Here is a 26,145-nt window from a genome sequence, read left to right as displayed (position 1 = left end):
TTTCAGCCTCGTATCTTGATCCAACAGACACAACGAGCACTTCTCCGCGATGCACTTTCAAACACAGTTCCTCGAAACGTTCTCACTGTCCTTTCTTCCTGAATTCGATTCGCACAGACTTCGAGAGCACTGTCGAAGTTCGACGTTAGACGAACCGTGATCACACGTTGTCACTTGTGGTTACGCGGCGACTCACTTTGTTTCAACCCCCCCATTAGTGTACTTTGAGTCCGTTGCACCGAGGTTTACGAAACGATTAATTTTATTTCATGTGCTGTGGTTTTAGGAATTTATGATTCTCCTACTTTGATAGTCCTACCGTCTCCTGCTCTGTTTGGTCCGTGAGTCTGGGACATTTCAGCGTATTTGTCAGTCCGTTGTCTGTCATTGTACACTATACTAAGCCAACACAGTCGACCTTTACAAGTTAGGATCAACAAACTTGGACAAATCAGCGACAAGCCTGATCACCTGTCACCGCCCTACTCCACATCACCGACAACAACGAAACAACCCTAGCATACCGTCACCAACTGTCACTCTCGCGTCTGTCAATGTCTTCCACCCCAGAAGGTCACACACCCCGTCCCGTCCGCAGAACCCTTATCGGTCCGTCACCTCGGGACACGTCTCTTGGTCTCATCTCGTCTCGCTGACGGCGTCTAGCACCGACTCGCGGTTTTGTTGAAATGTATCGACTCACCTGCAGTATGTATCCCCGTGTGTAATCCTCGTACGTCCAGCCGAAAGCGGCTAGTAAACGTGTCACTTGCGCGTGCGGCAACTTGTTAAACAACTGATCGAGCAAGATCTTAAGGCGTATCGGTAGTGCGAGCGAGCCGTAGAGTACGAGGGATGCGACGTCAAACGCGGCCGTCGGCTCGACACTCTCTGAAGCCGGTGGCCTCTCCTCCTTCTCCGCGACATCGCCGCCCCCACCATCGCCGTTGCCACCTCCACCGATCCGTTCCCCACCATCGGACCCCCCACCAAACGCTCGGACCCCACCATCGACACATCCATCGCCGGCACAGCCGCCACCCCCACCTCCGCCCCCTTCCCTCGACGCGGTCGTCGTCGGCGTCGTCGTCACCGTGGTCGTCGGCGTCGCCTGCTTTGCCCTCCCTCCGCCGCTTTTGTCCTCCCTTCCAGTGCCACGGGGGCTGGAGACGACATCCCCACTCCGCAGCTGGCGGAGGCCCGACAGTCGCGCCAGCGCTGGAACAACAGAGAGGAGAGGAGACGGGGTTAGAGAGAGAGTCGTCTGTTTGGCCGCAGTGCGCGCCACCGCGGATTAGCGCGTGTGTTGGTGACCGTGGACAAACGGCCACCCCCCCACCAACGCGCTATGGTCCACGGAACCTCCCACCCCCGCGTTTCGCACCCCCACCATCCGAAACCCACCACCGTGCTCCGTTCTGTCCTTTCGTTTTGTTTCTGTCTCCTTTCGCGGCCTCGAGCCTTCTCCCGACTCGCTCTGCCGACCGTTCCATGTGTCTCTCTCGCTTCTGTCTCTCCGGGTATCGTACGGACGCAACCTAGGGTCGTCGTGGCACCGAGGGTACTTACTTACCCCCCACCATGTCACTGGACTTCCCCCCACCCTATCAGGCTACCAACACACGTGGCTGTCACCGACACACCGAAGCCCGCGCTCGCTACCAATACTGTGCGGGCAGGAATGCACGGGCAGTCGCGAGCATCCCCACCAGTTGGATTTTCTCATGAGACTCGGCGTCCATCAACCTGCTGCTGCCTCCACGGTGTCGCGGTTTAGACGGCGATCGCCTGTACTATCAGCCGCACACTACCGGCTCCGAATCGGTTCGAGGAACCCAGAGTAACACTTCCGCCGCCTATTTAATCGATTTTGTAAACGTTCTCTCACGAGGAACAATTTTTACAAAAATTCTACTAGCGGATGCGTCAAGATAACATCACTAAACAGCTAGATTCACAGGGATGAGTGTCGAGTACATATCATTGTGGAGCACCTTTGATTACTCCGATTCCTTTTCTGGATTATTCAAACAGCGTTCAAACCGCTACAACCAGCTGACCTGTCGAAGGGCTGCTCGGAGAATCTTACTTAATAATCATCCCTTGGCATACCCGAGAAGCTTCAGATTTTCATAACATAGGAGTATTAAGAACTACCTTGCCGGAAGCGTATTATACATTTCTCTTTAGTCTGAGAATATGGTTCCATGTTTAATTCCTCTACATCGAACGTAAATAGCCCTGCTCCAAAATGAAATGGCTCTAGAAGATGCAGCGGTAACCAGTGCAACGAACCCGATGTCTCGAGTAAATCAACTTCCGTAGATCGTCATTTTTCCGTTAACGCTCGCGTCAACGGAACGTCAAACAATTCACGGAGGAGAATTAACGGTGGAACAATCGCGAGCGTATATTTCACGAAGGGAAAACGCCCGCGGACACGGCGGCGGCGGGCCGAGTTGCTTTCTCAGAGACACCGACTGCTCCAACGTATATAGTCGTCGGGGAACACCCGTAAGGTCTCGAGGCGCTTTCCCTCCAGAACCGTCACGCTTTTCGCACCTGACGATTCCTATCTCGGGACACGAAAGTTTATGGGCCTTCTTACCGTGCAGACACACTCGACGATGGTATCGGTTCCAGGGTTTCGCGTACGACGAAAACATTAATCGAAACTGGCCGCGTTAATCTTTCCTCTCTCTATCTGTGGCTCTCATCGATCCGCCTCGGATCATTGGCGAATTCATGGATCGACGAGATTAACCCTAGAAAGAGGAGGTATCGTTGAGTCCAACGAGTCACGGAACGGTATCGAACCTTGGTACAGTTTGCTAGACTTCATCGAGTTGGACTACAAATTTTACGCATCCGTCGTCTGTTGGTATAGTAATCGTTTGCAAAATATAAGTAGAATGTACTTTGTGAAATGATGATATAAATATTCAGTTTCGTATTGCACGTTTAATTTACAGCGTATACTTAAAGCATTACGTTTATTGCTCCTATACGAGTAATTAGTACAATCTACACTTGCCGACTCTTGGGTTGGCCGACATGGGAGTTCCAATGTCGGTCGTTTAATTGTATTTCATTATATTTCATTTTCTGCGCGATACGATCGCGTAATCAGGGATATATACGGCTTCATTTTCGAAGATCAATGTTCGATTCGATCGCCCCGTTTAATTCTTTTAATTACGGCAGATGTTCGTACGATACGATCTGTAAAAGCACGATGTTCTTATGTATCGGGAATATCAGGAAAATTCTGTCGAGGGGTGTTTGAAAAGGATTACTGCATTTGTAACGTTTGCGCGTTGCTTAGCGATGCGTAATAGGATTAGCTACTCCGAATCTGTTAATTGCAAATTTAAATCCAGAAATTTGAAGCGCATCATGAACACTACGCAACCATCACGAGTCCTACGCACGTTTTACCCAAGGTGGAATTGGTGAGGGCCGTTCAACCTAAACAAAGCTGGCCCCGAAACGTGGGGCCCCCAGGCACGAGAAGATAATCACTCATTGTCGTATCGGTCCAATGGGGAAGTGGTCTTGTACGCGTACGCGGGAGGATCCATTACGCGCGTCCTTTTTGTTTCAGCGATAACATTAAGAGGGCGGCGCGGTTTGTTGCTGGACGGCTGGGGGCGACGTAGGGGCAACGGCGATGATTGTCGTTGTAGGTGCCATATCGGGGCCCCTCGGGGACTCCGCGAGCGGTCCGACCCTCGCAGCGGTCCCAGCGTGGGATCAATAGAAATCACGGAGTCATCGCGATTGGGCGCCACTTGTCATTAATGACTATCCGATTTTCGATTTAATTAAACCGCGATGACGATCTTCCCACCTAGCCTCCCCCCTCCTCTTTCACGAAAACGACAGGGGGAATCAGTTTCTGGAACGAGTTCTTCGTGGGTCCCCGTTAATCGATGCTTTCGTTTCTGATGAGGCTTTTATCGCTGAGATTTCGTCTCAGTCTCAAAGTCAGTCATCGTTGAGCACTGAAAGTGTTAAATCTAATTTTATATTCGCGTTGTTAATTAGAATTACAACGGTGTTCTCCCATGATTACGGTTCGCAGTATGGAAGCAAATTATTCTAATGTTACAAGGAAGAACCGAGTCTACTTAACCTGGGAAGAGGCAGTGCCGTTTCAATAGTAAAACTACTAAAATGCGTTTAATCCTCGCCCGTATCGAGGAGTCAGGGTTAAAGTAGCGATAAAGCAGGAAGGAAGTGCAACGCGAAGGCGAAGATGATCGTGGAGGTTCCCTCTCACCGACTTCCTTTCACCCCATTATAATTCTGTGAGAATTACCTTGAAATATTCTCAAAGCTGACACAGGTGTCGTAAAAATGTTAATACGCTCAATTAGGAGGGATTACGCTACACCGTGATATCGGAAGCAAACCTGCAGCATTGATAATTTAGAGGTCAAGTATGTTTGGGAATCGAATTGAAGCGTTTAGGTTTCAAAAGACATTCTTTGGAACGGATGAACCATTTTAATCAAAGGTAACTTCGAGCCATCGATTTTTTTCTCCCGTTTTCTAAATGCAACGTCGACTCTACCCAAAACGCTGTTGGTAATCTCAAAGGAGTTGAACAAACAAGCCTCGCTAATTGCAAATAAAACAGAAACGTGTTCGTCCCGCCGATTCACGAGCCCTCGATCTGTTTTCCCGCGGCGCGGCTGTGTTATTGTATATTTTTTCATTCTCTCTTTTTTTCACCATGGATCGCCCCGATGGTTGCACGCGACAACGAATTTTCCGACGAACGAACGTCGATGAAAGAGAAGGGGTGGCACGGTGTCGGGTGCGTTAGCCGGATTTACGCGAAACACATTTTTGCGAGACGTGTGCGCGTGCGGTGGTCAGCCGTCCGTCGAATTTCACGGAATTTCGACGGTGGTATTATTTTTGTCCGCTCGTGTATCGATGGACTTCGCAAAAGACAGTGTTTACGCTGCAGTTTATACGGTGAGTGCGTAGCAATGTCTCCCGAAGCACTCGACGTTTCATTCGCGAATTTCACCAACCCTGCAGCGACGTTTCCCCTGATATGTAGACGCAGTGGATGGACATCTGTTAATAGCGTCTATGCACCCGTTGCTAAATGTATAATTCTTTTTATATTTTATTATTTTATGCGTGAGCATCTTCGTTCAAGCGTTTCTTGTATGTTGTATATTATTGTTGTGTATATTCCGCTACTCGTTATGTAGAGATGTAATTGTTTTATCTATAAGTATTTATTTCAGAAGACTTTTCACAACGAGACCGAGGAATTTCCTCCTTCTATTCTCAGAATGGAGCATTTGGTGTACGGCTGGCGAGCCTCTTATCAATTCTCGACGATCGTCGCGATATCGATGGAAGGAAAGATCGCGAGGAAGGCATCGTCGCCGGCGCAGTTTGTACAGCACTGTAAACAGCCGGGTACCCGAGGTTACAGGGCGCGAGTAAATGGTATGTAAACCGTTGGGCGGCTTCACCCTTGGCCCGAGCGTATCCCGTTCGTCGTCCCTCCTCGCACTCCGCAAACTCCATTAAAACATTATCCACGTGCCGATGCGCTCGGAAAATCAGACGCGACTATCCTGCCTCCGTGGCGTATTGATATTACGTCCCGGCATCACGTCGCGTCCCGTGTTTGGTTATGTATGCATGCACTCGAATCTCCATTTCGTGGCTGCCTGGCTGCGATCGACCGCTCGGTGTCGGGGGCTTTCAGTTTTCCCTCGTTTTTTTTTTCGTATTTTTTACAAAGATCAAAAAGCACCAACACGCCGTAACGTCAGGATTTTTTGTTTTTGGAAAACGTCCCTGTAGGATGGAGGGGTGGCGGAAGGGAGGGTGAAAGAAGAACGTTGAACTCTGAACTTTCCAACTACAATTTTCTATGAATCGCTTAACCCTTTGCACTCGGATGTGAGGGGACATCGAGAGTCTAGCAAACTTTGAAGTGGAGTTTATTTAACTCTTCCACGTCCAACTCGATACTTTTCAAAACCAATTCGAAACATAGTTTAAATTTATAATCAAAAATCTGACCATCGTTATTCCAGCACCACCAGCACGACGAAAGTCGAAAAGTCATCAACGGGGGGAAAACAAAACCAGAAGTAAATGGAAAGTAGAGGACTAAAAAGGCGGTTTCACGCGAGAGGAAGTTAACGATGCGTTTCGTGCGCAGAAGACTGTGCGCCCCATGCGGTGCCCCCCGTTCGGTAACAAATGATAGTTTTCATAATTAGCGGCTCCTTTCGTTTGGCCATTTTCGGGGCAGCGTCCCTTGAACCTGCCGCGGAGTGTCAATGGGCAGCAGGTGCCAGACCATTGTCTAAAAGTGCACGATAACCCTGGGGAAGCGCGAATTCTTCCGGAAACGCGGCGTGACCGACCTGTTGACAGGTCTCGTGGAACAATAGACGGAAGTCCCGAAAGACGTCAGCCAGGGAAGCTCGATGGAGGCCTGAGACAATGCCACGAAATTCGGTTTCGAATTTGCATGGACTCTTTCCTAATACCGTCACGCAAATATGTGTTCGTCGATTTTCGTTCAGCGACCTGAACTTTCCAAAAGCCTTTCCGCGACAAAGAAAGAGGAGCCTCTCAAAGGAAACGGCTTCAAGAGTCGTCGATCGGTTCCGAGCTCGACTTGGACTAAAAACAAACGGGCGTGGAGGGCAGTTGAAAATTTGTTCCCCCTGGACCTGAAATTTGCATGTCGATCCCTGTTTTCCCTCCCTTTATACGCCATGGGGGAGCCCGCGACAGGTCTTCTATTCGGTAGCTTTTAGTTACGCCAACGATACCTCACGCAAATCTTTCTTTCCTGTCCCATAGTTACCTTCTATGGGGTATTCTTGGCGGTGAATAGCGCAGACAATGAGACCCCGTGGAAACGCGTCACGCCCCATGAACAAGACCCGTTCGAGGCTCTACGATCGCTGATCTGCCGTTTTACAGATTGCTCCTCTCGAACAACTGTTCAACGAACGGATTTTTCACGTATGCGGAACGGAGCAGCGTAAAAACTTTTTCCCTTTCTTTTCTTCGCTTTATCCTTTTTTATGACAAATGAAAGTTGAAGTTTTCTTTATTAACTTCATATTAAACCCTCGCTAATTCCTCATCAGTTTCAATTATATATAACAATAAATTATTACTCCAAAACGTGAATATTTGTAGGAAATTTTTTATTAATGTGTTTGATCGAAGAGTTTTAGTCAGGAATTGCAGATCATTAATTACCATCGATCAACGAATTTCGAGCCGATTAACGAGCAATTATTTGATAACAGAAAAATATTCCAACGTCTGCAGTGTTCGCGTAATATTGTTTAGCTCTTGCGCATACACGCCATTAAAATCGTAACGTTTTAAATAACTGCAAGCTGTGCAGCTCGAGCGATGCAATTTCCTTCGGCGTGTTCCCTTTGCCCCGGTATTCCATCGTGACGGACATTTTGGTTTGCTCCCGGTTTTCGTTTTTTCGGAACGCGAATCGCCGGAGTATTGAATCCGCAGGGTCCCTGCGGACCTTCGGTGGTTACAATCGATTTTTTTCGCGCCTCCTCTTTTTTTTTTTTAACGCAACGTTCGACGAACAACAACCCGATTTCCGGCTATTCTCCAGGAAGATTAGCCGCCTGCGTTGCAGAAAATTCGACCAAAATATTCATGGCGGCCGTTTCCAATCCCCCGCGTCAAATTATTTACCTGACACGAAGCTATCGTGGTTCTGTTAATAATGTAATACTCGGTTTCTGGTGGAAAGTGTTCACTTTGTCGTTTGGATACTCTGTAATACGTTTCTTTTCGAATGTTTTCATCAGATCTTGAAACTACGGCGAAAATAAACTAGAAATGGAAGACTCTAAGCTTGCGATTTTTATTTCTTCAGTGAAGTAAATTAGTACTTAACGAATAGGGAGACGAAGAAGCACGAAGGAAACTCAGAAAAGCTGAGGAGCCTTCGCAACGTTGCAGAAAAAACAATGCGTTCCACGATGCACCAAAAACTTCAGGTAGTGTGTACACGGTTCTCTATAATATCGAGGCTGTTTCTCATCCGGAAAGCCGACGATTAGGCCAGTTTTGAAACGTAATGTAGCCGCCGTCACGAGGCCATTTGTCTTGCAGCGCGTCGGTGGACGTCGCGCTGCGGGATATACCATTCTGTCCCGAAGCGAAGAAGAGGCTGAAGCTGAGAGAAAGGTGAGACCAGGAGATCGAGAGAGAGAGAGAGAGAGAGATGGACCCGCAAAATAATTGTTCGTCCGATGAGCTCGGGGCCCCTATACCCTGGGACCTATACCCGACACCAGACGACCCAATTCGACGTACTTTTGTGATCCAAATGGGATGAGTCAACGATTGATGTTTCTGCCAGGTCTTTCAGCCTCCGCCCTGGTGGATTTTATCGGTTTCGTCCCTGTCGATGGCTCTTTTTGAGACACCTTTTCTCCTCGATTCGTTTTCTCTACTCGCTTCTCGCTGGGCCTTTCTAGACCCTTCGCCTCTGATAATTGCACATGCCTCTATCGTTCGATTCAAATATTTATGGGAGAGACAATCTGTTTGGAAACAAATACGTTCATTAAAAAAAAAAAAAAAAAAAAAAATTTAATTCAATTTTTTCTTTTCGTTCTTCGAATGCTTGAGTCTTCGACTATTAAAATCGAAGCAACGTCATACATTTTACAGTGTTGCCAACCGCTTTTTCCTCGTTAAGGATACCGTTTCAACGATCTTCCGCTCGAGAGAGCCCGTACCCTTCCCGATTTATCGTCAGATTCTTACCAAGAACAGTCCACGCCCTGCAATCTCGAGATCCAGGGGAACGTATCCGCCGATGGGCTGCATCGGCGCGCACGCGAGCAGCAGGCGGAGATACAGGCGGATAAAATAGTTGGGACAAGGGACCGACGTGTCCTGTCGCGTGACGTTCGCGAGAACCACTCGGGGCCCGAGTCTCGTGGTCCCATCGCGCGCTTTGATGTGACCGCCACGACTGGGGCCCCAGGACGACCGGAATCACCGATGCACGATGCCCGTTTGACATTTTCACTACGGGGGACGAGGCACGATAATAATAGGTTTAACTCCCCGTCAACCTGGGTCCTGCGTCGTCGTCGTCTGTCCACCTGAAATTGCCTGGAAGAGGCTCTGCGTCGATTTTTCCAGATCTCTGATCGGCGAACCTGGATTAGTCGAAATGCTAAACGGATCCGCTGGTGTTCCAGCGCAGTCTAGCAAAAACAGAAGCCAATCCCTCGTTGCCCGTTCAAGATAAATCAAGTTGACTCGGACCCCGCCAGGTACGCACGGCTGAATCTCGGGTTCGGGTTGCTGGTTCCGCGGCTGTTTGGATAGGCCTGGGATCTCGAGGACAAATTTGTTTCTACTCTAAACACCGTTTAGTTCGTTGGTTGCCTACCGCGGGCTAACTCTTTCGATCGCGGAAGGATGTAGGCGGTTTGTTTAGATTGCGGAACTCTGCTTTGGATCGGAGTTTCTGGCTTTTCGGAGGCCAGATTTGTGACCCTGAGGAAGAAGAATGTTGGGATGTTGGGGTGTCCTTTATCTTACACGTGTGACTCGAATGTTTAGTCAGCTTGACTGTGCAGACTGAGGTATAGTTTTCATTGGTAGTGTAGCGAGGAGAAAATTTAACACGTGGATTTTAAACAATATTAAAAGATTAACCGAGACCACATTCTCTAACTTCCAGTGCAAGTCTCAATAAAATCAAGCTCCCACGAATGATGGCTGCCCGCCTTCGCACCAGGAACTATTCATCGGACTGATACTGGAGGGCCAGCGAAAGTTACGGCGGGAAAAAGAGCTGGCGGTGGTTTTTCCCATGGTGGCCGCAGCGAATTGAACGCGATAAGGCGAGATATAGCGAGATGGCACGCGATCGCTCGCGCCCCAGCAAATTGATATGGTCGAATAATAACTTTATCTCGGCTCGTGGCCACCTTGAATGGACCGATCAATTCGTCTAACGTCTTTTTAACCCAATTAATTAGCGTGGCTGGCCGGCTGCTAATGCGAAATACTTGTAGTTGACCGGCAGTGACGTCACCGCCGCGTCATCCGTCCGGAGCGTCCCCCCGCGGTACGACGCCTCTGGCTTCCGACGCTCTAATAGATATTAATCGCTCGCCCTCGCTCGATACCCGCGATTCGATCGATTTTCCAACATTTACAGGAAAATGTTCGATTCCTGATTTCGTCGTTTTGGTGGGTGGATATAAAAAATAAACGAGGGTGGTGTTTATAGACCACAAATTGAAGCTTGAAATAAATAATTGCGAAGCTATCAATTGTTTCTTTCATATTCTTTCGTACACTTTTCACAGGCCACTAGAAAACCAAGCTTGTCAGTGGCGAAACGAACAATTTCGTTAAAAAGGTCAAGTTTCAAGAATTGCCCCTTTTGAAGTTTCCTCGTGCGCGAGCAACGAGCGAACAAAAAGGGAAAAACGACAAAGGAATTATCGAAATTATCGAGATCCGTCCTGGCTGAGAATGCCGCGCGGCAAACGCTGGCGGATAGTTGCGAGGGCAATGAGATCGTCAGCGGGTGACTCCCTTTGTAAGGGCCCCCGAGGCGCTTAGGACAATCGCTGCCCGCTGCTACGAATTTTGGAAAACACTGCTCTGCCCGCAAAAGCCTGCCGGCGGTCTATTGTTCCCTTGTCACCGGCCTCTCTGGGGGACCACACGGAAGGATCTAGGAAGATCGAATCGCATTACACCCCTTTGCCTTTTGGTTACTTCCCTGGACTACGTGTCCGCCATGATTCGCTGAAATCGATGGTAACAAAGTTGCAGAGCTTCTCTTATAATGTATAGTAATGATTGTGTAATTATTTCGTCTAAAAAGACTAAATAGTCTTGAAATATTATATGTAGGCCGTGGATATTTATGCAAATTCATCGATCCTCCGAATCGTGACTCCGTGAACTAGTTACTTAAAATTTGACAAGTCATTCAAAAGTCTACTGGAATGAAAATGTCACGGTCTTTGGTATTTGACGCGTGAGATCATTCGATCGCAACAGTCGAATTCGACGACAGTATCAACCTTTTTGAGGACAGTCTATCGAAGGTCGTTCCCGTAGGTTCGCAGGATGACGCGCGACTCGCTTCCAAGAGAAAGCGAGAGGTTCCCAAAGGCGAAGAGAGATGGTGGAAGAAATGTACGAAGATATAGAGACCTTACGGCACAATGGCCAGGCTGTGGGTAGCCATTGACAGAAACGGCCGTGTCATCCAGTCATGATACATCCCATTGTGCCTCCGAAGGACCTTCTGGAGACTGCATTATCGTCTTCCTATATCTTTTTATTAGAGCCTGGGTCCCGATTTCTCCCTGGCCTCCGGGTTTCTCGCCGAGAGATCAGCTCGCTCGCGCGCGCCATAAAGAGGACGCTGATACACGGCGTGCACCATGCGTCAGCAAGAACATCCCAGCAACGATCCCTCGAGCTTCCTTTCGAGGCTGGCCGCCGCTCTCGAAAGTGTAATTAATTTTACTGGCGAACGGACGCTATCATTGCCACTTTCGAGAAAGACAATGGGCAATATCGACCCTATCGGCTTGGCTTTCCCCTCCGACACGCTGAAACAACCGCGGGGCGGGGCCTCTGTACAGCTTGCGAATTATCACTTTGCCTTTTTGTATAAATAATCGCGGTGTTTGCGTCTAGGTATCAGCTGACAGATGCTCAAGTGCTAGGAAGCTTTCTAACTTGACGCAACGAACGATGATCTTTTTCTGAAGAACTTGTACTTCTGGTAGCAATAGTAATTCTAATGTTCACCACGTACTCGTAAAGATGCTGGAAGATCCTTAGAAATGCTGTAATACCCCAATTAGCAAGAGACACTGGCTATCATTTGAATGCCGCCTGGAGCATTCTCGACCCACTCTCTAATTGATCAGTTGGCTAATTAGTACCTGTGGTTCGTAATCAGAGATCCGTGACACGAGCGCGGGTACTTTAAGTAGATCTTTCATTTACGGGATGACTGCTCCGATTAATTAGGCTACCTAGGTCAGGAGCAGGATTTTTCTCCCCTTTTCACGCATTTCCCCGTATATTCCAGTGTCTTTAGTAATCTAACTACGGTTTAATCTATGGTCGATGATTCGATCAATTTAAAATATATAAAACTAGTGCTTGATACAGTGGAGCCTAATGATTATTTTGTTCCAAGTTACGAAGTGTTTTACCAAGTGTTTCTCATCTTGAACGGCACGTAGAAGCTCCCCGAGCTCCAAGACTTCACCGCCTCTTACTTTCCTTCCCAACAACAGCTTTCAATTAGCCTGTTTCAACCCACACAATGTAGCAACTGAAGCACTTGCATCACAAGTGATGAATTGTTATACGGTAGCCATGGCAGGCAGGTGTAGCACTGGTCTCCTCATTAAACACCTTGCACACACCGAAAGAAGCAATATTTCGCCACATCTTTATTGAAACATCCTTGGTCTATCCTGATCGATATCGCAGGCATTACAAATTTTCCGCAAGAATATACACCGAGCTGCAACAAAATGTATTCAGGAATAACTTCAGGTAAAAGAGGATCTACGATGATGATGATTTCTGTATAGATGGAGAGAAGAAGTTTTCTGATGGTCGTTAACAGAATCATTCAAAGAGATTTCAATTATCCAATAAAACAATCCAGTGCCAAGACGCTGACATCTTCCAACCGCTGATTCAGTTTACTAAACAGTACAATGTCTGACACACATCCCGATGATTGATGAACACGTTTGAAGTAATTGATTAATCCTGAACACCGCGTCAAGGAAACTTTCCACCGTGCGTTACGTCAAGGGTACTTTTAACGTGAAGCAACACTACGTTCTTATTGTCTTTAAAAACGGCCACTTCTATATCATCATGCGTTACACGCCACCACGAAGAGAATGGCAGCGAAGATCAACCCATTTACCACGTTCGTTTTACAAAATAAAATGTCCTCGAAGCGCAGTCCTTAACCTCCCTGTTGCAGTATGCGAAGCACGTTATTAAAAAGCAATCACTTACGACGAAACAAACCGTTATCGCGGCAGGTCCCGAAGAGTCTAACTCGGAGCTGCCGTTCGGAGGGAACCTAATCGGCGTTGCATTGTGCGGCAATGAAACGTAATTAGCTGAGAATCTGGCAATTACAGGCTCAGCGGAGTGCAAAGGTGACACGGCAACGGCAGAGGGTGATTGATTTTAGCGAAAACGCGAATCAGGGAGTAATTTGTCAAGCTGTCGGCGTTCCATCTCTGGCAACGCGAGCACGCAGCGTGAAGATACGGATCTCCTTCTTCGAGCACTTGCTCCGTATACCGTTCGCGTCAGGAATAACCTGCCAACCTGTCCGAGTCTCTGTTCGCGTCGTCCAATCTACAGGGTGAGGCAGCTCAACTATTACAGAGCGATAATACCTAAACTATCGTGAATACAAAAGAATCTTACAGGAAAAAGTTAGAAGGTTCGAGGAGGTTTATCTTATGTGACTATTGCTTTGACAAAGTATCCACAGGTGTATTCGAAGAAATCGTCCAGTCCACGTCCCGATTTCACGCGTGGGAACGGAGAAAGGTCGGCCGGATCTCGAAGACGCGGTCTCTATCGTGGATCGATGGCGGAAGAGTAAGAGGAAATAAAAAAGGGAAGAAACGAATGATCGGGAGATTCCAGCGTTCCTAGAACAATCGATACAGCACAGGTGGACCATTATCGATGGAAAGGTTGATTCGACTGCGAAATCGCACCACCTTGGTCAGATCCCCGCCCGTTTCCGATTATCCTGGACGGGTGTGTCTTGAAAGAGATCACGACTCTTTACTCCCGTTCTCCTCGACCTCCTGTCACCTTCCTCCTTTCGAGATCATAACGAAACAATCGATTGTATCGTTGCGCGTCCGAATTCAACGACGTTACGCCTCGTTAGTCAGGTGACCCTCGACGTCTTCCTGTAGAACTCGCAGACGTGTCCGAAAAGAGAGTTCAGTCTTCAGACTTCATAAATCTGACTAATGAAATCTCCAGAGTATCAAGGTAATGAAAGCTCGCGCTGCTAATCGCGCCAAGTAACAAACGTTTATGCGGCACGCATAGACGCGGGGATTGTTATCGCGGCGTTAAGAAACTAGTGCTTCACCCTGGGGGTTGCTCAGTCAAGGGTTGGCTCCTTTTTTTCCCTCTCTTGTTGTCTACAGTTGTATCGCCTAAGAACGATACTTTTGGAACTGAAAAGAGCCTAGTTAAGGAAAGCTGAGGTTATCAGCTTGCGATACAAATTCACACGTCGATCGCAGCAACCTGTAGAGTACCAGCGATTGTGGCAGGAGGAGCGTCGATGAAATTTCAACGCGAACGAACGTTGCAAACCGAAAGGGCGAGTTCGAGCAGCGGTGGGTTAGGTTTTTAATTTGCGTGTAACGCGCGTTGTCCACCGAGTCCCATTAGGGCGATAATTAATGGCGGGCGTTCGCACGAGCATAAATATCGCATATTATTATCCGCCACGGATACACGGCGCGGGCCCAGGCCGAAGTGTGGTGTCACATTTGAATAACAAGCCCGCCAACTAGTGCATAAATTTCTAATTACAAGAAAGCAAACGCGCGATTATCATACGGCCAAGCCTCGTGGCCGAGGTCGAAATCCATGCGATTCCGTTCCACCAGCGGATCCTTCTTTGTAATTAATCGACCCCGAGATCGACATGGGCGACAACGATTACCGTTGTTTATGCCTCACCCTCGAGGGAACGGCTCTGTCCTCTCTGGTACCCGGTAACTTCGAGGAGGTCTCTCTTAAATTTTCTATTCTTTTAATATTCACCAGACCCACGGCTTGTTTTCCAGCGGGATTTAGTATCGCTGCGTTTGAGATAGTTTCGCATGGCGAACTCGACGCGAAGCTGTGTCGAGGGATGAATTATAGAAAGAGGAGGTTCAGGCTAAGTAGAGGCCTGATAAATGGACGTTGGAAGCCATTAGACGACGAATGTTGCGTCGATTTTCTATCAATTTAATTCATCTTTTGCAAGAGAAACTATTTCTTTGGTATTTTTATATTAATGCGATGAGCAGTTTTGAAGTTAAATAACAATTGATCGAATCTAGTATTAATTCTAGCATAAAACTCTGCAAATGTTAAGTATGAGATTCCAGAATCGATCGATTAGCATAGATCCACAGAGGGCACTGTGGCAAATAGAATTCAGCGAGTGAATTCCAGCGACGACCGATTGCTCCGGTTTATTTACAGGTGATTAACCACGGTGTGCGTTTCGTTCCCTTCCTCGTTGTTTATCCTTTTCACCAGGCCAACCTTTCCATCAGGAGTCGTACACGCGCACCACTTCGCCCTCCCCATCACATGCACACAAATTCATTCTTCGCGTTCTACAGTCCAATTGTTCTCCGGTGATTCGCAGTCAATTACGCGGCGGTGCGTGCACGTGATATATTAATAAGTGGAATATAAATACTCGGTTGTCCATGTACACGCGCGATCCAGGATATAAATAGTCAGCGACCAGCTGCACGTCGCTGGAATACTAATCAGCTTCTAGTTTACATCACACCCGTTCTCGTAACGTTGCATACAATGCGCGGTCCCGCGAGCTTAAGCCCGATAATTAAGTTCATTAGAATGGCTCGCCGAGCGATTATTATGCCTGCGCCTCGGTTTTAATTAATTCGCTAACAAACGTCGTTATTCCTGGCATTGCCATCGTTATCATTCCGTTCGGTTCTCTCTTGAATCTCTGGTTTCGACGAAAGGGAAGCGAATACAGAGAAAGAACATGGAAAAATGTCGAAATAATACAGAAATCGGTAGGATCGGTGCGTTTTCCGTGACGACATCATGTATTAGACTACGTTTCACGTTGTGAAACTAATGAGGGTAGTCTGCGATCCTGTTTATACGCGTTTCAAGTACTCCGCTGCTAGTGCACTGCGCTATTCAGGTGAGACTCTGTTACGTAGATCTTTTTTGGTCAGTTTAAACATGATATTCTTACGTTTTTGTGTCTATTGTATCGTGCACTGTGGAAATGACCCTCGAATGGGAATACATAGGTAAACGCCATGCGGTGCACCGTGTAATCGTTCCATTTGTTAATGCACACTTTAGTTTACGAGGGCGGTTACACAACCCCATAAACAGGGCGTCTTATGGCGTCTAGGCACCAAGAAAACCCCCGGTGACACTAAAATCCGTAGTTTACACCCGTAACCAACGTTTACGGCCTCTTTGACCGTCGCCGCCATTGACGTCTCTGTCATTCCAATTAGGACGCAGTAAAGTCTTCCCCCGTTTTTTTGTCGGGCTCCATTTTAGGGTTGAATCTCCGGGGCTTCCTGCAAACATCCTCCGGAAGGGGAGACCCTGGGGCCACCACGCGGACGGAAAAAACGGTTCGTTTACTCCGGAGAGGGAAGAATTTCTGCAACGTTCCAGTGAATGAAGTAATTAATCGTTGGTCAGCGATCGTCGGTTCTCTTCCTTGTGCGTTTCACTCTTTTTTCGCTCTTATCGGGGCGATTTAATTTATAGATTGGCATTCCGGTTCATTCGGCACGTTCGTTGGTAACATTTTCAGTTAAAGGGCGGTTAATCCTTTGCGACAAGAATTTTTCTAATTGTTACATTTCTGGCGGGACACCCTATTTAGGGACGGTCGTAAAAGATGTGATAGTAACAAGAACCCGAAATCGCTCTACGTGATTTGGTGTTTACTTTTTTTCTAACATCCCTTTTCCTCGTATACAGGGTGAGTTGAAAGTCCAGTAGTAAAACCAATTCTCAAGTTTGTGGCTCTGTATCGATCTCAATTTAAAGCTAAATACACATGAAAGCTTCGTTCCATCGAAGAGATAAGTAAGACATTTCTGTGATACTATAATCAATCCATAAAACGATAATAATGCTTGAGGTCCAAAGGGCAATATCGCTGTGTTTGTTTCAAATCAACTTGCTGATCGATATGGCTTGCCTAGCAGATCCTGTCTTAGACGCTATTAATCGTTCGAACACTCTGTTCAAACTAATCATCGACTAATAAACCATCGAGTAATTGGAGACTCCTCAAACGATTAATATCGTGATATATAAAAAATATGGCGTGCCTATGTCCCAGCAGGGGGTCCTCTTTCCTCCATTTACAACATAAAGAAACTTTTCAATATACCCTCCAACCGTTAGGTGATTCAGATATTTGTTTTCCATCAGTTAAAACTTTCCTTTCTACCCGTATCGATTTCCATCGCGCGAAACGACCCTTGGCCATCCTCGAACTTACGATTCGATGTTCGCGACGTCCGTCCTGCAGTCCTATCGGTGATTTTCCGACGCTGGAACGCGAACAGGAACGGAACACGATGAACGAATCGCGGCTCGCCGCGGGGATCCCACGGAAAACAAGATCTCATCAAGATAGGTGGATGCTCGCACTCCGTTGCGCAGACCTGACGTCCTGGCCCCTGCAACTGCCATCCACCATTAACCGAGATCCGGCCAGGGGGTTTTATAGTGAAAAAGAGGGAGGGAGGGAGGAGGAGAAGCAAGAGATGTGGATAGTCACGTTGTATGTACATCCAACCAGCCTGTCTCTCCTCTCTTTTCGACGACTCGTTCCTTTCCAACGAGGCTGTCTTCCTGCCACGTCCTCCTGGGAACGGTCCTTCATGCTGAAAAACGGTTTCCATTCGTCGAGGGGATTGGCGAGGATATTGTTACCAGAGTCGAGTACGGTGACACGAAAGGGTTGGATAGGGTGTGTCGAGGAGGTATTCGCAGCCACCGTTGAAGAGGGGTGCTGTTCATTGCAACGTTAGGATACTTCAGTTAGGAGTGAATTGCTCCGCTCGGAAGAAACAAAGATTTAAACCGATCTCGGAAGAGTCCCGGCAGATTCAGCCTAATCAGAGCCGAGGCACGCATGGTAGCAACTGGTAACCCGAGTCCTTGCGAGGATGGAACGCATCGTGATCGCAATTTCACCGGTTGGAATCCACTTCCACGGTGCGCGCCCGTCACGTTCGATGTCGTGAACCGCCGCGGATGAAAAACCTTTTCCAATAGGAACGAGCACCGTGGTCTGGCAATCAGAGTGAGAACGTAACCGTTCGCGAACAGAAACGTACACGACCGCGTCCGAGTACGTATACGTTAGCTGTGTGTAGGTCCTTATATCTGGCGTCCTCTCTGCCCCGTAATTACCGGGATCGGCCTTCACCGCGGCAATTTGTCAAGGCTGTAATAATCCCAGCGGACCTATGGCATTGTATACATATCGGCGGATGCCTCCCACCGTAGCCAGATAACATCAGCGGGCACCGTCCGCTGAAAACCATCCATTTTGACTCGACGGTTACTATCATCGGACTCGGTTTTGACGCCCGCTTCAAATTAAAGCCAATCGCCACTCCGATAGCCACGTTCCACCCGTGTATACAAATACTCCATCCGAGATTTCCTTTTGTTTACCGCCTTTTTCTGCAACCTGGATCCCACGATCGTCGAATCACCGATCGCGGATCGTTCGACGGGAATTTGTAATTTCTTTGGTTGCTCGTCGACTGTGCATGGCTTGGTAGATTAGAAAAGACCTCTTCAGGTGGGAGAATGGGCCTTTTCTCGTAGCAGGTGTCTTCGTGGATTCAATTTCTTGAGTTTCTGTGTTAAAACCCCTTTTGTTATGAATATTAGTGTATCATATATTCCTACTCAGGCTTTCATCACCTTATTAAATCTGTCCTAGTACCATCTATACTATCCTTGTATACAAATATTATTTAGCCTTCAAGAGATACTCTCGTCCAATAAACATCCAACACTCAATCTCTCGATCTCTGTTAACAGTAGAAATTCTCATCAGAATCGTGAGAACGAGCGAAATTGAAGGTCCAAACGCATTCCCGATCCTGGCCAACCCCTCTCGGACCGCGGCGAGCGAAGATGGTCGATAACGATCCAAGATCACGGCACCCCTAATGATTCCTCCGATACGAGCTCTTGATTAGCGTGAAACGCCGACCGTGAATGGTCGTCAACGATCGAGGAGAGCAGGTACGACCTGAAACGCGTCGAGCCTGCGGGCGGGGGTGTTGTTTGGATGACGATCGACCCTGAGTTCCACGAGAAGGGGCTGGGTGGGGATCAAGGGGGGGGGCCACGGAATTATTGCTCGCCGTACCTTCGCGAAGACCTTCTCCAGGCCAATCGTACTCGAGCGTACGTGACCTCGTAGGACAATGGCTACCAGACTTGAATCCTGCTGTACACGAGCGTGATTGCTCCTCGAGGATTCATGTGGGCTGGGAAACGAGGCATTCGATCGTACTTTTACTTGAAATTTTCTTATTGAAAATAGAGGTCTTTTTAGGGAGATGAGGAGGAAGAATACCTCTGGACGTAAATAGAAAAGCTAAGAGAGTGTTAATGATAAATAATAGTTTTTGAATGTTGGACAATTGTATTTCAAGATTCCACTATCTCTGATTTACTGTAAATCGCCCCTGACGACGCTGCAAAGCACCGAGAAGGACTCCATACCCTCTATCGGAACGTTACAAGTTAAGCGGCAACAGAGGACAGAGAACAATAAGAGGAAGGAATTCACAGACTCCCGAAAAATTTCGAAAGTGTCGTTCATAGGACGCCAAACAGAGAAGCCCACGGCACTGTTTGATCCGCAGCTTTTCGGGGAGTTTTATTGTCTTATTGCAACGCCTCGTGATCCCTTTGGTTCTCTATTGAGGAACTTCACGACACGTTTATGAATTTATTGCTGAGGCTTTGTGGCGGTGGCCGGTAATCCAACGGGCAGCTACCTACCGTTTATTGGGCCCTTTGTTGTTGGCCACCCGAGGTAAAGGGTGGAGACACGGGGGGGGGGGGGGGGGGCGGTGGGTGTAAGGACGCTTTCCGTGTTGCGCAACCCTGAAAAGACGGAACCTTTTCTCTGCGTAATTAAGACGCGCACCGTTGCCGGGTGAAAATCTTTAGAAACTTTTCAGTCGAAAAGATGGATGCAGGAAGGGGAAAGGGTTGTGCCCTCGCTGATGATGCATAAATTAGGTACGCTAATGGGGCGGGTAGGACTCCAGATATAGACTGTGAAAAGACCGGGGAAGGTATTAAATTCTCCCTTGGTTCTCTTTGGTCGCGTTCGGATACTTTCACCATTTTAGAAAAATGGAGATGATCATTCTTTCTTCTTTAACACTTTTCGTGAATTTCTAGTCGCACATATGTTACTTCTCTGAAAGGGAGAATGATCTAAAAACTTGTTGCTCTAATTACAGATTCTAAACGATAATTAGCTTCGTAATTACATAGCGTATAACTTGGAGGTGTTCCTATATAGGAGACGGTCGTTTGTTTTTTAAATCAGAATTTATTAAATCTAAATTTTATTGTACGCCGTAATTATTCATCGTTAACGAACCGTCCGAAATTTCCCACCAACTCGTCGGAGCGACCATCAAATGTTCGCGCAGAAACAACACGCTGCGAAAGAGCGACGACGGCCCTCCTCATTCAAGGAACAATTCAACCCTGCGTTTGTTCAATTCATTTCCGCGCCGACCCTCCAGTTCTCGTGCGGCGCTCGGTTCATTTACAATTAACTCGTTAAGGCAGGGTTCTGGATCATAGGGTGAAAAAGTAAGTCATTTCCAGGGGCGTATATTTGCAACAAATTCAAATTCGGAGTAATGTAAAATTGATTAAAAAGAATACAAGGTAATAAATGCAGAGTACGAACAGAGTGGGCGTTTGTCAAAGAAGATGGCTGAGCATGCGCGGGACGAAATGGCGTCGAGTTCACCTAGGAGGGTTCAGGGGGGTGGATATGTCGCGTGTGTCACCCGTAGTTCGACCATAAGCTCGGATGGCGGAGGGAGGGTTGCGTCGATTGGTGGATTCCCGTTGGAAGCCAGGTGCGTTCTCTGCTTCCCGTGACGTCATTAATCCACCCATCGTTTTTCAGGGGACCGAGAGAGGGTATTGTGTAACAGGCGGGGGATGCTACGCAGCTGCTAACAAGGACGGGTTTGCCAAGCTCCGGGTGTCTCGGTGTTGGTGACAAACGCGTGCGTGAGCGTTTACTATGTGTTCGCGAGCCAACTGATGATTCCACGCCCGTTGGAAGAATGGCGGATCACGATTCTTGATATTAAAGTCCCTGGCCTCGCTCGTGTTTCATTTTCCTCTGACGGGAAGCTGTCTTCGATTCTTCTCATCCCCTCTGGAGACTCTTGTTGCGAGCGTATGCTATTCGGTAACCCTGAGTGCTCGAGTTGCTCTATCGAAGAGATGGCTGTAGACTGGGAAGAGCAGACCTGAGATTTTTGTCTTAGTAATAATTGATTGGGTTAAGGGTGATCTAACGGACCAATAATACCATGTCTCGCATTTCATTTATTTACATATCTATTGGGACTATCTATAGCTCGGGTGCCTCGGGATTGCTAACGCCGTACCGTAGCAGCGGTCACTCTCGCATGCTACAGCCCCTGAGGAGAGATTTTTGTTTTGTATTCAGTTGTCCTATGCTAATTCTTTCAAGAGGAGAAAGAGTGATACAGGATGTGAACATTTCATCTGTAATATTTCTTCAATTCTCTATGTACTATAAAAAATTTCATTAAATCGCAGCGTTCGTGGAGTCCCATAGACCTTGGGTAACCGTGCCCAAATCTGTCCATTTTGAATCACTCGACCAGCGAATATTGGACGTAACGCCATCATGACAGCGTCCGGGGAGCATTGACGGAAGGTTCTAGGAGCGGCACAGAAAAGGTGGAGGGTGGCAACCGTGTGGGGGAGAGGGTCTCCCTAATGAAAGAGAGCTGAGCTCCCACTCAACTAGTTCTCTCTCATCCCTCTGCTTTCCCATGCGAAATAAAATATCGCTAATCACTCGTGCGCGGGGCTGTAAGTACCTCTGGCAGGCGCCCTTCGTGTGCGCGCGTGCATCTGTGGACTTAGCGGTCCCGCCTCCACCCTTCGTCATCGTGTGCACCCAGGGAAACCACCCCCTTCTTTCGAGGGGCAAGTCGAGAGTTGCAGGACCAGTCACTGTAACCTCGAAACTTGCCTAAAAATTTTCATTTTTCGCTTATCTAAATTCATTATTGGCGGATAAAGACTAAACAATACTCTTGTTTAGATTTACATAATTCATTATCAGAAAGAATTCGTGATGAATTGATTGCAAATAGTTAGGTTCCATGAATCACGTTCAACATAAAACAACCCTAGGAACGCCGCTGCTTAGAACGATGGCGACTTTGCCCCATTTAATAAACCCTTCGACGTTGCCAGCGTCCCACGACGCACGCGAAACAATGGGATGCCACTGTTGTGCCCCGGATTATTATTTCTCCAGCGCTTCTGGGAGGGGTGGATATAATTAAGCGACGCGATTCGAGTTCCCGGCCATTGGGTTTTGTGTACTTTCGCCCCCTACCCAAGACTACCTTGGACGGAATGATTTCATTTCGCAGGGATTTCGCGGGGGTCTGCAGAGGGGTGCTCGAAATTTGTAATTGTTTTCGCCTGGGCTTCGTAAACATTGAGGAAGATGATGCACCCCCTTGTGAAAATTGGATCCGAGTTCTTTTTGGAGTTTGAGGCGTGCAGCTGTCGTCATTGTGATCACGGTGGAGCACTTTCTTGCTTCCATTCGTCTCGAATAAATTCTGGGATTTTTGTATGCATCACACTAAAATCGATTACTGACATTGAGAATACAATAACATCTATCCATCGCCAATGATCAACAAAAATCCATCCCAGACTCCCATAGACAGCCAAATCACGGCTACAGAGTGAACCTGTCCTTGGCAATGCTTAATTCGTAAACGACGCCATAAGGTCCCGTCGAATGTCGCGAGAGAGGGATGGAAAGAGGGACACGGGCCCGCATGGAAGCTAAAAATGACAGAGACCTCGTGAACGCGGCCTATGATGGCCGCTTTCCTGTCGAGCGGATAAAAAATTCAGTTTTCAAACCGGCCTGCCCCGGGACAACCCTTTTGTGCAGGACAGAAGGGTGCCCCTTCAGACGAGAGAGCACACACAATGCGCGGGGCGTGTGTCTCTTGGTGTGTACCCTATTTACACAGCGACAGCCTCCGACTATGAGACAGAGGAAGGCCCCCCTCTCTCGTTCTACCTTTCTCTCTCTTATTTTGTCGTTTTTTCTCTCTTAGTTCGTTCTCAGTCACCCTTTCGACCCCTCGAAATATCGCGACGGGCAAGCCCACGGTGTATTGTGGGACCCCTCGAGCGATCTCAACCAATCGGGCCACCGCATGACGATTTTATTATGAAAAAGCGAAACGTTAGGGTGGATCGAACCCCTTTGCGAAGCCCGAGAGACACGATACGAGCTGGAGAAAGAGAGAGAGAGAGAGAGAGAAACTGAAACGGTCTCGTTGCGTGTCCCGAATGTTTACCGTCCCTAGTAAATGTTCGATAGGGGAGGGGGCAGGGCTTGTAACCGAGCTGATCCTGTCGCGCACAATGGAGTACAGGGACCCTATTTTAAAAAATCTTCAATATATGAAAAACATTGTTCCTTCTACTACTACTGTATCACTACATTATTTAACAAAGCTTGGAGTCGATCTTAATGAAATTTTGAAAATAAAAAAGCAGTCCATTTTCCTAAGTATGACGCTCCATTTTTCCAAAAGTTTCGCGCAGATTGAAATTTTAACGTTACTTCATAAATTCTTCTGGCAGCACCTAACGTGTCCAACGCGTCGAGAACAAAAGCCACCTAAATAATTCCCGTGGCTTCGTCGCAGAGCTGTCAGTCCGCAAAAACGACGTGCTGGGCGGGTGCTTTTCATTTTGAGTCGACTTAATACTCGTGTCGCACGCGAAAATGCAGCGGCGAGGAAATTAAGGACTCTCGAGGCCGTCACGGCAGAAAAAGAGGAACGCGACAGGGAACACGCTGTCCTACCCTCGTTTCAGTCCTGAGGAACGATCCTATCGTGCAGACTCCGCGTCCTCGTCGCCAGACAACCATAAAGAACGTTGTCGCATCGACGTGATAGCGAACGACGATTAAATAGAAAATTAAGAAAAGCGACGTAGAATGAAGCACCTGGTGGAAAATTCCAAAGAATAATGCATCATTTTCTAAAATCCACTTCAACTTTCAAAAGACCTCCCATACATGGAACTCTAGCTCCTAATGGACGAGAGCAACGAACAAAAAATTTAGAGCCAGAAAATTAGTATCGTCTCAGACGTTGGAAATGAAGACATTTCTTCCATAATACCATCTTTCAGGGCGGCACATAATCGCCCTCTCCCTCTACAACATCTGTCCACTTTTCAGACGACTTCAGCCTTGGAGTTTAACGCATATTACTGGAGAAACCGTGCGACAATAATACCATGTTCCAAGGCACCTGTCAAGAGGATGAACGAAATAGATCGAACATCGTGAAGTTGAGCCAACCAGCAACGCTCGAGTCGTTAAAATTCATTTAGATTACGCTTGCTTTGTTACTCTTGGAACAGGGTAGCGTAGGAAGCGTGACGCAACAGTCCCCAATTTTTGGGTTCATGGCAAACCTGCAATTAGGCATGCTCGAGGTCGATAAGTTTCGATTTCCGTAACGGTTCGACAGCGCGTGTCCTAGATGCACTTAGGTCGAAGCCGGAAGCGAGTATTAACAGGGGACGTCCTGGTGTATCCTGGAATGAGCAGCGAGCGATTATCAAAAAATGACAGAAACCGCAGATCGCCTGACGTGGTGGCGCGCGTCAGTCGTGGTCTGACCTGCCATATGTCGGTGGCCGGATCTGACGACAAGAGGATTCTCCTGACCAATCGAGCGGGTACAATGCCAGCCAAAAATCGATTCGTTCGTGTAACCAAAAAATGATTATAATGATGATTATAAATAATGTCGAGAGAAATGAAACCTAAAGATTTCTCGTAAGACTAATTTTAATTTTCAGGAGGATCGCGGAAAGGCTGTCCGCGACATCAGACAAGTTTCTTGATGCGAAGGGAGGGGGGGTGGGGGTGGGTTGATCGACGTGGGCCGCGGATTCCGTGGGAGAAAAGTAATTGTTCCGTGCGATGAGAATAATATCGCCCAGCGTCGAGGCCGATCTACGACACGTCGTTAATTCGTTTACAACTTCCGCGGCGGACGCATACGTGAAGCCTCACGACGGCGTGTGTTCCGTGTGTGGATCGAGACAAACGGACAGACGTTTAATGAGTTTCGTTGGGCGGGGTACAGTAGGGGGCCCCGTTTGTATTCGTGATCGTTAATAGGAAACTAACGCGGCCGCGGAACAAAATTAACGGAAGTCTCCGTGAAATCGCGCGACTCCTCCCGGAAGACGCGCGTCGACCACCCTCCCGAGCCCTAGGCCCTGGTCACGATAGCCTTCAGCCTTGCCATCGATCCCTTTTCAGCTCGAATAAAGATGCACGAATGTAACGTGGCCAACCTGAGGCAGGGAACCTCCTGGCTGGCACGTTTCACGTGTCAACGTGTCACCCGCTTGCAAGTGGAGCAACTTTTGCACCGGGCTCTGTCTAGCAGGGTTGAACGACGTGCGTCCGGTTGCGTTCGCTAGCCTAGCTTCTAAGTTTCTTTCGGTATTGTGGCTTGTCATTTTTGCTGGCGAGTGATACTAATGGATACACCCAGCTCCACACAATAATCGAGAATACAGATTGCCAGTTACCAATATGTGGATCAGTGGGGGAGAATTGTTTATGTCATAAAGCAATCACTGCTAATTTTTTCCATTCTCAATTCAGGCGAGTGAAAGCTCTGGATTTTAAATTTCTGAACTTCAAAATTAAACCTAGTCTCATCTTGACTACCATTCCTGTATCAAGTCTCAGCCGAGCGCAAATTCATACCATTACAACGCTATCCTCGAGCACTCTTCGCTTCCATCGACGAATCCTTTGATCTCCGCTGGAAGTAAACGCGCCATGAAAGAAAATTGAATATCCTTCTTCGAGCAATAATACAGGACGCATCGTTGACAAGCATCCCGAGATTTACGTCGACCGATTAACCCGCCACGCGC

At 47.7% G+C, this 26,145-nt stretch overlaps 1 protein-coding gene across 1 annotated transcript in view; it reads right to left on the bottom strand.

The window, feature by feature from the left end:
- LOC128875161 (uncharacterized) overlaps positions 1 to 26,145 on the bottom strand; it is a 216,135-nt gene that overhangs the window by 25,673 nt on the left and 164,317 nt on the right. Inside the window, exon 4 of the mRNA XM_054120535.1 lies at positions 704 to 1,218. Within this exon, the coding sequence (XP_053976510.1) occupies positions 704 to 1,218 (515 nt within the window). The remainder of the gene's footprint in view (positions 1 to 703; positions 1,219 to 26,145) is intronic.

This window comes from Hylaeus volcanicus, chromosome 4 (genome assembly GCF_026283585.1).
Source record: "Hylaeus volcanicus isolate JK05 chromosome 4, UHH_iyHylVolc1.0_haploid, whole genome shotgun sequence".
In the NCBI taxonomy this organism is placed as follows: Eukaryota; Metazoa; Arthropoda; class Insecta; order Hymenoptera; family Colletidae; genus Hylaeus; species Hylaeus volcanicus.
Note: the sequence above shows the minus strand (reverse complement) of the source record. Positions and strands in the feature narration are given on the sequence as shown.